The sequence below is a fragment of the Gopherus evgoodei genome, chromosome 7, assembly GCF_007399415.2.
Source record: "Gopherus evgoodei ecotype Sinaloan lineage chromosome 7, rGopEvg1_v1.p, whole genome shotgun sequence".
NCBI classification, from domain to species: Eukaryota; Metazoa; Chordata; order Testudines; family Testudinidae; genus Gopherus; species Gopherus evgoodei.
The window spans coordinates 102,713,139-102,726,093 of record NC_044328.1 but is presented as its reverse complement, the minus strand read 5'-3'; the positions used below and the strand labels follow the sequence as shown (position 1 = coordinate 102,726,093).

General features: G+C 37.6%; 1 protein-coding gene across 6 annotated transcripts in view; it reads left to right on the top strand.

Moving 5' to 3' along the window:
- Positions 1–1,177: 1,177 nt before the first annotated feature.
- The window catches only part of DCP1A (decapping mRNA 1A), a 49,435-nt gene continuing 37,657 nt past the window's right edge, over positions 1,178–12,955 (top strand). For all 6 annotated transcript variants that reach the window (XR_004001208.1, XM_030568975.1, XM_030568976.1 and 3 more), the window contains exons 1-3: positions 1,178–1,375; positions 2,973–3,013; positions 5,753–5,880. Coding sequence is in view for 5 of the 6 variants with exons in the window: in XM_030568975.1 (XP_030424835.1) it covers positions 1,241–1,375; positions 2,973–3,013; positions 5,753–5,880 (304 nt within the window). In the remaining variant the exon portion in view is untranslated. The remainder of the gene's footprint in view (positions 1,376–2,972; positions 3,014–5,752; positions 5,881–12,955) is intronic.

Genomic DNA, 12,955 nt, shown 5'->3' with positions numbered 1-12,955 from the left:
ATTTGGGGCTTCTTCCTATATAGGCTCCTTTTACCCCCCACCTGCTGTCCTGATTTTTCACACTTGCTATCTGGTCACCCTACTCCTCCTCCTTCTTCACCCCACCAGCTTCATATTAACTGGGCACCATTACAGAGTGGGAAAGCCCTCCTGGTAAGCAAGAAGAGTCCTGCAAGTCTCTTAGCTGTGTGAGAGACTTTAGGTGGAGCTGGAGTTAGCACACAGGAAATCTGAAATAAAACCCCATATGGCCATTTGCTTTTGAATCCCACCGTGCTGTCAACATTTCCTTGTTTAGGGTTGGTGAATCCCACAAGACTCAAGGGTCAATAACCCTGCTAAGAGTAACAAAGAATCCTGTGGCACCTTATAGATTAACAGACGTATTGGAGCATAAGATTACATGGGTGAATACCCACTTTGTCGGATGCATTCAGCCACAAAAGCCTATGCTCCAATATATCTATTAGTCTATAAGATGCCGCATGACTGTTTGTCACTTTTTACAGATCCAGACTAACACGGCTACCCCTCTGATACCTGCAAGGGTGTATGGGAGCCAGGTACATAGGAGGCCCCTCAGGGCTCCAGGGACACATCTCTACTGGAATGGAGAGTACAACCTCGGGGATTCAAGCCAAGGACAGGAATCTGTTGGTCCAGGAGTGGTGGAACCCTTGGGGTTCCAGATGGTGGGGAAGGGGGAAAAGGTCCTGCAAAGCTCCTGGAAGAGGTCCAGGGTGGGAGTGTTACTGGTTTTTGAAGAGGTGCCTGGGGGTGCAGGTAGGGGTATCAGTCCCTCCAGATTGTCTTCAATTGAAGATTAAGCTGTTGCCTAATACGATGCTAATCACGATTTTGCAGCAAGTGCAGACAGTGATTAGTCGTGTTCACGCCACCTCATTTTCTAGGGCAGGTAAACACCCCCAGGGCCCAGCTCGGGGCAGCTCCTTGCCAGGGAGGCCAGAGCGGGGAGTCCCTCGGGGCTCTGAACTCGGAACAGTGCCTTGCCGAGGAGCTGGCGTTCCTGGCACAAGTCCCCCTTAGGAGCTCTGTGGCGGTGGGGGGAAGGGTGCTGGCTCCCTGCCAGCTTCCCGGGCGGAGCCGGCGGAACCAAAGCGCAGCGGCTCCAGGGCGGAACTGAAGCCGCAGTGCTCGGGCGAGAGCAGGGAAACTGCACACGTGACTCCGCGCTGGTCGCTCTCTCCTCCTCCCCCTCCGCTTCCTCCGGGGAGCCAAGATGGAGTCGCTGAGTAAAGCGGGACAGGAGATGAGCCTGGCGGCCTTAAAGCGGCACGATCCCTACATCACCAGCATCGCCGACGTGACCGGCCAGGTCGCGCTCTACAGCTTCAGCCCCAAAGCCAACGAGTGGGTAAGTGGGGAGCAGGACCCTGCCTTCCGCCCGTCCCCTAGGAGAGCTACAGCTCCCGCCCCGTAGCCGTGTGGAGCGACACCGACCTCCCCCCCCCCCGTTCCCCGCGGAGCAGAGCTGGGCACAGGCCCTCCCCCTACTCTCGGGGGTGGGCACCGACACACCCTCTCCTCCCCCGTCCTCAGCGTGCAGATGTAGCCACTGACCCGCCCTGCCCCTTTCCCTGCAGAAACGGAAACTCCCTCCACCAGGGCGGAGTGGCAGCCCCAGCAATCCCCTTTCCCCTCCCGCCCCTCCCCGGGACAGGAAGCCACAGGGGTCTGAGCCGTTCAGATTGTGGCGCTGTGGTTTGTGGGGTAGGGGTTGTGACCCTGAGAAGTTTGAGATCTTCACACCTTCCCTCCCCCCCAGCAGCTCGGACTTTTCCCAGGCTGTGGAGACCATTTAAATCAGAGGAAACAGAGTGAAATGGAATGTCTGATAGGAAAGAACAGACTTTCCTTGTGACGTTGCTTGAATGTGTGCTGCTATAATTGTAGCAGGTATTGTAGTCTTGCCTGTTGCCCTTTATACTCTCACTGCTTTGTTTGTACACACACACCCACCTTTTTAGTTGTCACTTTCCACTAGCTGGTAATGTTGAGGTTCACAAAGCGTGGAAATTGAGAAACGTTGATAATGACTGTTCTGCTTAAATACAATTTCTGTTTAATTTCAAGAACGTTTTTCAGTTTTGAAAATAAAGGCCATCAATATACATTATATTTCTAAAAAAAAAGTTAGTAGAGTGTAGAGAGCTTTGGGATTACTTTTGATAAAATCTTGTCAAAGACACACAGGCTTCCAGTTACACGATTGTAACTGAATAGCCTCTGGCCTCAGAGATCTCAGTCCTGCAAAAACTTAAGCGTGAGTGTAACTTTCCACAAGAGTAATCCAGTTGAACTCAGAGTTATTTGCAGGAGTCAGATGTTATTTTGCAGGTGGTAAGCCGTAAGGGTTTTTTTGTTTTTAGCTAAGTTTTAATGTATAAAACAAAGTCTGAAAAAGTGTGGTTTTTTACCCTCGAAAGCTTATGCCCATATAAATCTGTCAGTCTTTAAGGTGCCACCGGAGTCCTCCTTGTTTTTGTGGATACAAACTAAAATGGCTACCCTGGATATTTAAAGTCATGGTGCGTCACATACAATTATAATAAAAGATATGTCCAAAAAGATCCCATTGTAACTTCTCATTACAAGATACATGTTTAACTTTGCAAATTAAAAAAAAAACTTCTATTACTATGCATGAATATGGGGTTACTATAAAGAAAATATTTAATTTTAACTTTTCTAGTGAAGCTGGTTAGGAAGAGAAAGTAATCAGAAATTTCTTTAAAAATTGAATAATTGTTTTTATCAACAAGGTGACATGTATAACTACATATTTGCCTGAAAGGGTTAGCAATTCACTGAAAAAATAAGGAGATTAAATCTGAGACCTATGATGTCAAACCTTTTTTGTGAGATGGTACTAAAAACTCTTTCGTTAGAATGCTGCATAACTGTGTGAGTAAGCATATCACTGAAATAACTATAATTGCTGTCTGTTGTAGGAGAAGACTGACATAGAAGGTACCTTATTTGTGTACAGAAGGTAAGTTATACAAAAATCCTTTAATGTAGTATGTAACTATTAAGTTTAGATTTTGTCACATTAGACTTTCCAGCTAATTCTGATATTTGACCAGAAATTCACCTCCAACTGCCTGTTTTAAAAATAAATTTAGCATCTAGGCATATAACTCTTCAAAAAGTACATGCATAACTTTTCAGAAACAATCTTGAAGAAAATAAATGAATAAAACAAGAGAGAATCATAGAAATGGAAGTCATAATTAGGTTGCTTTGTTAATAATTTTGGTAATACGGCATCATTTCCTAATATATTCCTGAATGCTTTAAATGACCCAAGTGATGATGTTTCCTCTACTTTCCATACTCCGGAAATGATGAATTATATAATTTTATATTTTTTTTACAAATCTCTCTTAAAATAGTTTCCAGTGAATGGGTCTGCCATTTTCCACTGGTTATGATACAGATTGTCATTTAAAAGCTAGCAGTCTGTATGTGTGCCACTTTTGGATTTTTGATTTGTTTAATAGGAGACTTTTGAGAGAAATGTCCCAATATTTCCTTAATGAGAAATAGCATGTAAATATCACCAAAGATTCATCTTAAACCAAAGATAAATTAGTGATTTAACAATGAATTATTGCTCCATTATATGCAAGATATGTGAATGGAGAATTAATCTATCCATCCTGAGACAGGCAGCAACCCATTTAATATTACTAGTATTTCCTATGTCTGTAGCACTGTGAGGTTCTGAATATCCATTGGGCACCATTCCAATATTCACTTAAGCAAATGCTTAATTTCATTACATGAGTAGTCCTGTTGATTTCAATGAGACTTGTTTGCAGTAGTAAAATTAAGCATGTGCATAAATCTTGTAATCAAGTATGTTCAGTGCCTCTCAGGAGGCGCTCAGCACCTTGCATTGTTGGGCCCTTAGTGAATGTGGCCATGATGTTGATGAAATCTGTACAGCTAATTACATCTGATTATAATGAAGCAGATTTTTGTTTCTGATTGTGTATTTTTCCTCGGGGTATCCGCACAATATGACCAGAAAAAAATCATCTTGCTGCTATGTTCACATAAGTGTTAAAAGGCATAGCTGAGCATAAGGCTATATTATAATCTAATAATTTAAGAGGAAACAAATATGAAATTGTTTTGTTTTGACCTTCAAGTGTTTGCTTGATTTTTTTTTTCTAAAGCTAGACTGTAGAGCAAGTCTTACACAGAATATTTAGAAGTTAAATGTTGTTCTGCTTGTCAAAGCAATTTTTCTATATATTCATTTTCTTTTAGGAACTATTTTGAGGTCTGGGGGGGGGAGAAATGCTCCCTTTTATGAGGCAAGTTGGGGTGCTTTTGGATCCTCCCTGAATATATTCCCTGCTCTTTTAATAATGCTCAACTCTTAATATTTTTTTATTCTAATGAAGTTGTATCTATTTAAGGTAGAGGTAAATTTTGCCAACTGAGTTTTTTAGGAGGAAATACAAACATTCTTTTCAAGCCGATAAAATCTCATAAGCCGGCAAAGGTCTTTCCACAAGACTTTAGGAAACTAGTATTTTCAATACCAGTTTAACCAGTAAGACTATCTAATCCAATATCCTGTCTGGTAGGTACAAAAAACATGAGAGAAGCTTCTTCCTAATTCCGGGCAGAAAGGGTCTGATCCCAAGCCCAATTAAATCAATATGTTTCCATTGACTTCAGTTATCTATGGACAAGGCCCTTAGTGACTGTCCTATGCCATGAAACATAAGGGGTCTAAACCCACAGGCTGATTTTTACGACGACTCATTCCCTATTCTTACGTTTATACACTCCAAGTAGTTGCATTGACTTCAAAGATACTTCACAGTGCATAAGATTCAATATATGCATGAGTATTTTCAGGATTGTAATTTTTAATAATGGATGTCATCTGTAGTTAAATCCTGTTCTGAATCCTTATTAAACCTTTTGGCCTCAATAATATCTTGAAGTGCCAAGTTCAGCAAGTTAAAATTGTAAGTTGTATATGTAAAATTATAACATTTTAAAAAGCAAAATTTAAACTCAAGTATTTCCTTCAATCAGTTTTAATCTTGCTGCTTTTTAATTTCATTGAGTCTTCTCTTCTAGTAAGATGAGGAATATTTTTAAATCTGTTACTGCTATGATTTTCACTGTTTTGCTCACCAAAAGTGTCAGTTTTATCCATTCTTGCCATTACTTATGAAAACTAAAACTTTTCCCACATAGCTCACTTTAGATAGACAGATCATGTAAAGTACTTCTAACTATTAAATTATTGTTTTTGTTTACTCATCTTTGATTATTTGTTACGCTGTAGAATTTATTTGAATCTGTAAAATGTTTCCTTATGTGCATAGGCTTGGTTTTATATTGCATGATATATTTGCTTTGGGTTATTTACATGTGAACATGATTGTATAACTAGTAACTATGTATTAATGAGATATAGTTACTGGTTTCTGCATTTATAAACATATCTGTCTATCTTGGTAAAGTTTCATGTGAATGGAAGGAACAGAGTATTAGTAATGCTTAGTTGAACTGCGTAACAGTTTGTCGTAAAAATATATTGTGAAGGTGGCTATTTTAACTAAGCACATATGGCATTACAAATTATACTCTTAATCAATGCTTTGTTTTGGCATTTGAAAGCATAGACATGTGATCATATTTTTGCTTAAGTAAAAACTTGATATACATTTAATAAATGACTCTATTCTCAATGAAACAGGTCAGCTTCTCCCTACTATGGTTTTACGATTGTGAATCGACTGAATATGCACAACCTAGTTGAGCCAGTAAATAAAGACTTGGAATTTCAACTGCATGAACCTTTTCTTCTTTACAGAAACGCTAGCTGTGAGTATAGATGTTTTAAAAATCTATTCTGTAGAAGCTCAAACTCTATCTTCTGATGTAGGCCACTTTCAGGTTCTCTGATCTAATCGTCTGTTTCAAGCATAAGGTAATATGTCAGATTCTAATGAAATGTCTGCGGCTATTTCCTTGTCTATGCTACTTGATTTAATACAGTTATGTGTAGCTGCACATTACCTTGAAGTTGCTGTTTGTTTTAACTGTTGTTATCAATGTAGGGGCACTATACATAGTTTGATATTCATCCTGTTAGGTCATAAGTCAACCTTTTATTTTAGAAAAGGGATCACATATACAGGGTGGTATATTGTATGCAAAATTTTTCTGAAACTTTGTAGAACAATTCTGCTGCACCTGGTTATGTCTTATGTGTAACTTTAAACTTACAAATAAAAACAATTGTGACTGTGACTTCTGATTTTATATGGTTTTAGTTTTTCAGTGTCTTATTTTGCAAGTGGAGGGTGAGTATAGTCAGCTGCTTCATGGAAATGAGGCGGCTTGTGGGGGGAACTGCTCAATTCAGGGGAAGGACCTTCTTCTTTTCTTTACATTAGGATACAGTGGACTCATGTTTATGTATTCCCTCTCGACACACGTGCACAGAAATATATTATATCCTTTAACCATGCAAGGAAAACATTGAGCTTGCGCCTGCATAATAATATGCAGTATTATTAGGTGAAGTTTTGTAATTCTCCATTCAGTAATTTCCCTTTGAGCCACAGACAGCTGACCCCTTTAACTGTCTCTCTGAGTCCAGCAGTGTTTGCTTAACTCCGTCCAGATCAATTTCTAAGTTTAAATACTAGAGCATAGAGAGCTACATCTTAGCTTTATATCACATATGATTCTAGTTTCTTCTCCTCCTCCCCTTCCTTTTCCCATCCCATTTCAATTTTTGAGTTTTGTCCTGTTGAGATTTCTGAACTTCCAGAATTTCCCTGACATGCAAACTTCAAAGACAACATAATATATGGAGATGTCAGGTTTTAAAAGAATACTGTTTCATAGAAAGAGTAAACCAGATAACCCCTTTGTTAGAGAAATAAAATGAGCAGGCTGTATCTGAAGAGCACTTACCCTCGATTTAGTAAGTTGTATTTTAGAGGGAGATAATTCATGACTGTTGCCTTAAATTCTTTTCCTCCTTTCAAGGTGCAACTATGCAGTAGCCCATTATCTTATCTTTGTGATAGGCTTTTTCTCTTATTTGAGGTCAAACAAATCATGGGAATAATACTGCTCTGAGAGGAGAGTCTGCCCTTTTCCTTATACAGGTAGTTGGTTGCTTTGAGAAACTCCTGTGCAATTTCAAAGTCATTTGGAAAAGAAAGCATTATTTCCAGTATAATATAGTTGAGATTACAGTTTTGTTAGCTCCTAATTACAAGTTGTGGGGCTACAGAGTAGTATAGAATTTATAAATATGTTAGTTTACTGCATTTGGAGGAGAAATTGAGGATTTACAGGAATTAGGGGAGTGTGTGGAGAAAATTCTGGTCTCTCTATATATGCAAATTTCTCCACCCCACTCTCATCCTCATGGATTACTTTATGGAAAATCAGCCTTTTGTTCTTCCCTTCATGTTTGTAAAATAAATATTCCCTCTTTGGGACTGTTAGAAACATTTTGTGCTTTTTTTTTTTTTATAAAGTCAGCCAAGCATGATGACTAGAAATAATTTAGTATTGCTGCCTTTTCAGGGACTCACTTTTAAAATCCTGAACTGGCCTAATTACATAGTCCCTTTGTTTTAGTTACTTTTTCACTGAATTTGATGAGGTCCATACATTGAGCTAAAGAAAGGTACATTTCAAAATAGGCAAGGAAGCAGGCTCATTTATGAAACCCACTATTGTAGTCTAAGTTAATGATAACTTTGTGCTCAATGTAATGAGGAAATCTTGTACTGATTATTCTGCTTCCTGAGCTGATGGGCTGGGAATGCCTTGCATTTCTCAAGAACTACTAAAACCTCAGTACATATCATGGCCACCAAAGCTGCTCCACATTTCCGATCCTGAAAGGAGTTAATCTGTTTTATTTATCATAGGAAATGTGGTCCTGCTGTGAGCTAAGGTTTGCACTTCCCTGGGGCCATACAGCAAGGGGTAAAAGATGGCAAAACAATTTCCTTTCACCAAGTTAAATGTTGATATTAAAAATATGCCATATCAATAACACTTTTTTTTAAAACACAGCAGAAACTGTGAAGGCAGTGGCGTTGCAAAGTTCTTCACCATGCCCTGCCATTATGCCTTGACCTGAAAGAATCATTGGGGATGAGAGGTACCAGTTCAGTCTGTGACACCTCTGGTGAGACTGCCAGCATGGGAACTCCTTGAGTGATACAAAAATCTATTGACTATGAACTGCATTGGTCTCATGTCAGCCACAAAGTAGCCCTCAGATGATTATTTTTATGCTGGCTGCTTTTGACAGGTAACTTGCCTGGCTGGAGGGGATAGTAGGAATGATTTGCTTGTCAGGCTTTTTTTTGTAGTCCACACATTTCATAAAGCCACCAGAGGTTATGACTTGCATGCACATTTTTCCTGTGGCAGAATTTCAATGATGAGTTTATTGTGCATTAGAGCTCATTTGTAGCTACTGCAAAACAAAAACCTCAGATATATTGCCGTATTCATCTGATGGTACAAATAGCCTTTAATGGTTTTAGTATTGGACTAATAAAAATGTTTCCTATTAAGTCATTTAGATGTGTAATTAGAATTGAATACTGATCTGTTAGAGCGGTCTGTTTCTTCAGCAGTATTTTTTGAGTACTTTGCATGTGTCTGAAAAACATTTTTGTTACACACAAATGTATTAATTGAACAGTTATATGCTCTGTCATGGGTTGTACTGTCATGCGGATGGACTAAATGACCTAATATGTGTTTTTTTCATATAACTTCTGTTTTTCTAGGTTTTCATTCATTTTTTCCTCTCATTGAATTTGTTTAGTCTTTAATGAGATCATTTATCCTTTGTATCTATCCCTGTGTGGTATGTTCCATGTCCATTTTATTCTTTAAAGTTTTGTTTTAGAAACTCTATTTCTCTTTGTATCTTCCTAAGACAAGAATATAAAAGGAAAAACTTTTTCCTGTTTCAAATACAGATGTTTTGCGAAAACAAACGTAGGATTAAGACAGATTGTTTGCATCCTAGAACAGTACCAAAAGCTCTTTAATCATTAGTGAGGCAAGTCGCTGTCAGCTTTCAAAATTGTATATAATGCTGCTTTGAAATCTTAACTCTTTATCTATAATGTATCAGATCTCTCTGCTACAGAAATGACAACTTATGATGACTTAAGATCTTATTTGTCATTATACCAATTAAGATGATATCCTGGTAGAGTGGAGTTATTACTAGACTAGATAACAAGAAGAAATATTCCATCTCTGTTTTAGGAAGTAGTGAATTCAATGGAGAAAGCACTAGAATGATCCCAAGCATGAGAAATGGAGTTATCTGATTTCTTCTAGTCTTTGACATATTTTGAATTTATCTTAAGATTTTTCCTATGAAAACAAATCTTTCCGTTGTTTCTGCCGGTGTGTACGTTATACTGTCTCATATGTATGGGACTGAATATATATTGGTTATAAAATATATGTGGAAAACAGTTTACATTTTCCCACTCCCAGTATAGTTTAATACAGAGTTGCTGCTTGCATTGTGGTCACTTGTCAATTTCCCTTAATCTTTTCAGACATAAGGTGATTTATATAGTTCATGCTGTTTGAGAAGTTTAAATTTTTTCCCTCAAGAAGCATTTGAATCACACCGATAACATCAAAAACAACCTTTTAAATGTATGTTTACTGTTGTCCCAGAATCTTGGTTAAAATCATGCATTGTGAGCTTTTTACAGAATTTCACAACCCGTGATTTCTCGTCTCTTCATTTATACTGGTGGAAGTACATATAGCAACAACATTATGCATTGGTAGTTTGAAACGTTCATTGTGTGGTTGAAATCAAATCTTAACTTCATTTAAAATATGTGCCAGATTATGATTGCTCTTCAGTAATATTCTCAATAAGTCTGCTTTACAGTGAAAGAAACATTTTAAACAGAGTCAAACATTTTAAACAGTAATAAACTTACCTCTAAAAGTTTGCAAGAAGTATGCTTCCAGTTCTGTTTCACTTATAATTTTCCCTTTGTATCTGAGGTCTCTTTCTTGATGTAGAGGTTTTTTAATCAAATCTAGTTCACTAGATAGGTCAGGAGAATTAATTTCCATGGTGCTGAAAAGATAGATGCTAAACATAAACTTTTTTAATATTAAGAGAAGAAATATGGTACTGTGGTGTTTCCTTGCCTTAGTTCTCTGCTTGCCCTTTCCCAGTTCAAGGGTGGGAAAGCTAATGCAACAGAGAAGGTAGATCCTCGGGGGCGGGGGGGTAAGGGGGGGAGATTTGCACTGATATTCAAAATGAAATCTGAACTACAAGCTGCTGTCGTCTTTACTTGTCATTTAATGGCCTTTTAAAGCTTAAAAAGTACCTTCTGTATCCAGAATACTAAAAACCAAATTAGTTGTTTCATTTCACAAGATTTACAAACAAAACATTAAAAAAAAAGTTACGTAATTGCTTTTAGTGCTGTGTGTCGTAGCCTAAAGACACTGTCCCATTATCATTCATATCAGCAATGTATCCAGCATGTCATGTCTCCATGATTGCTGAAGGAGAATGGATCTGTAGCAACTGCATTAGCTCAACCTACTGGTCCAAGATAAGGAGGTAGCTTATTTTTGCTACTTCTATAGCGAGAAGGCGTAAAATACAAGTGGTTTTTTTTTTTTTGTTGTGGTTTGGTTTGGTTTTTTGAGGGGAGAGGGCATTCGATAGAGTTCAAGTAGAGGATAGTAAGAATAGTATGGTCTTTGAGATGGTGTTTTAACAGCAGTGACTTTCCTATTCTGGGTCACTGTTGCAGAGTAGTAGTAATCCATGTTGTGGCTGAGTGAGGAAACTGGATTTGTCTCAGAGCAAATCCATTAGCACTTGGCTTTTACATGTAAGTTCGTAAAGGGTTTAGCACACACTACTAGTAAATCTGGAATACTATTTACGCTAGAGAATGTTTGTTTTTTTCTGATCAGGTTAATTCACTTAATTATTCTCTGGGACAACAGATTAAATAATTGTGTTAGAAGGAGTTTGTTTCCTTGATTATCCTCAGTTTGTGCTAACCAACTGCCAAGAAGAAAGGTGAATGTTTCCTTTATTGTCCTTGAGTGCTGTGTCTTAAGGTTCCACACTTCACTGAGATATCATCTCTTTTTTGCTTTCATGTGAAATACAGAATGTTTTCCGGCAGCTGTTGTTAGGTCTTGTTTTATGTGATACTGTTTTTCTGCAATTTTTTCCTGATTAAGAACAATGGAATATGATACAAATATATTTCTCAAAGCCTTCATCCTAGAACTATAGTATTGTGCTCCCTTGGCAGGATAAACTCACCTATCATCGCAATTTTTATTAATTTTTTTCTTCTTTTTAAACATATTTTGCTAAGTAATAGCCATGGAACAAAAAATACCGCATAGAAATTTTTGCCAGGCATTTTAATCTCACATCAGAATTAAATTAAAGATAATTTATTCCTGGTTTGTCAACTCAGTTTTGGTTATGATGTGGCCCAGGAATGACACTAATTATGTTAAAGACTGCGTGACTATGCAAAATACAAATCTAACTGAAGATATTGGTTGATGATGTGAAACAATGACAGCATTTCTGTCTTACCACTAAAGATGTTGCTCAGCTTTCAGTAAATTAAAAAATGAAAATAGAGGAAAGCATTGGTAGAGTGACATCAGTGGAAAAACCAGAGCAACACAATAATGGATTAGGCCATAATTTACTACTTTATGTTTAATACCATTTAAACTAATTCAGCAATTGTGTCCATTCTGAGTGAAAATGAAATCAAGTATTTTCTTGTTGCAGTAGGAAGAAAAGCGATTGTACACTTGGTGCATCAACAGATGACAGTGATATCATTGAATAGTGAAACTAGGTAATCTCTCACACTGAGTTTTTTAAGATATACATAGTCTTTACAATCAGTCGCACTAATCACAAGCAAATAATTTTGTGTTCAATTAGCCAGGATGTAATCAATGTAATAGAAAGGAGCCTTTACTGCTCCTTGCATACAGGGGCACATTTAGCAGGATTTTAATATAACCAGGAGAAAGGACATCAGTTTACAAGGAATTAGTAAACACTTAATAATTTTGCTGCATCTGGTAAAAGCATTGTTAAGCAATGTCTTGTATGTGCAACAATGAAATGCAGTAGTTTGCATATCAAACATGAACATATATTTGAAACACGTTCAAAAATCTAATTTTAATGTTAAATATTTATGCATAAAACATCTGATTTTGTTGTGCTATTAAAAAGAGGGAGGGAAAATGAGTACCATAATCTTTGAAAGTGTCTGAAATCCGTACAGAATAGTATCTTGTTAGTAAACCTTGTAAATAGTTTGGTAATCTGTTTTCCATCATAAATGACACTGACAGGCTTTCATGGTAACTCCCTGTGACTCCTTGCCAGCAGCACAGAATGAAACATTATGATATGTTGGTAGACAAAGCAGATTTGGGATGCATTTCTGGTCTTGTGCTGGTCTGTTTCTGGCAGAATTGAGTGTTACTGTTATCATTTTCCTCCATTAAGCTATCATTATAGGTTCCTTATCTTTATTTCTCCAGCAAACATGCTTTTGAAGAATTTTTTTTCCTGGTAGCAGTTCTTCTGATAATGGAGCGGAGAAGGGGAGGATGCTTGTTTTATAATGCTAAATTGTGCTACAGAATGGATTCCTACTAAGGGAGAAATGGCTTAAAATGAAACCAAGCTTTCATAATGTTAAGTTGGCAGCTCAGATACTTGTTCGGGTTTTTTTTAATTCTCTCTGAATTGTAAGGTTTTTTTCATAGTATTTCTGTAAAACACTTTTAATTTTTGCATGTATGAAGTATGAAGACTCTCTTTACTGGCTCAGTTTCTGGCAATAGT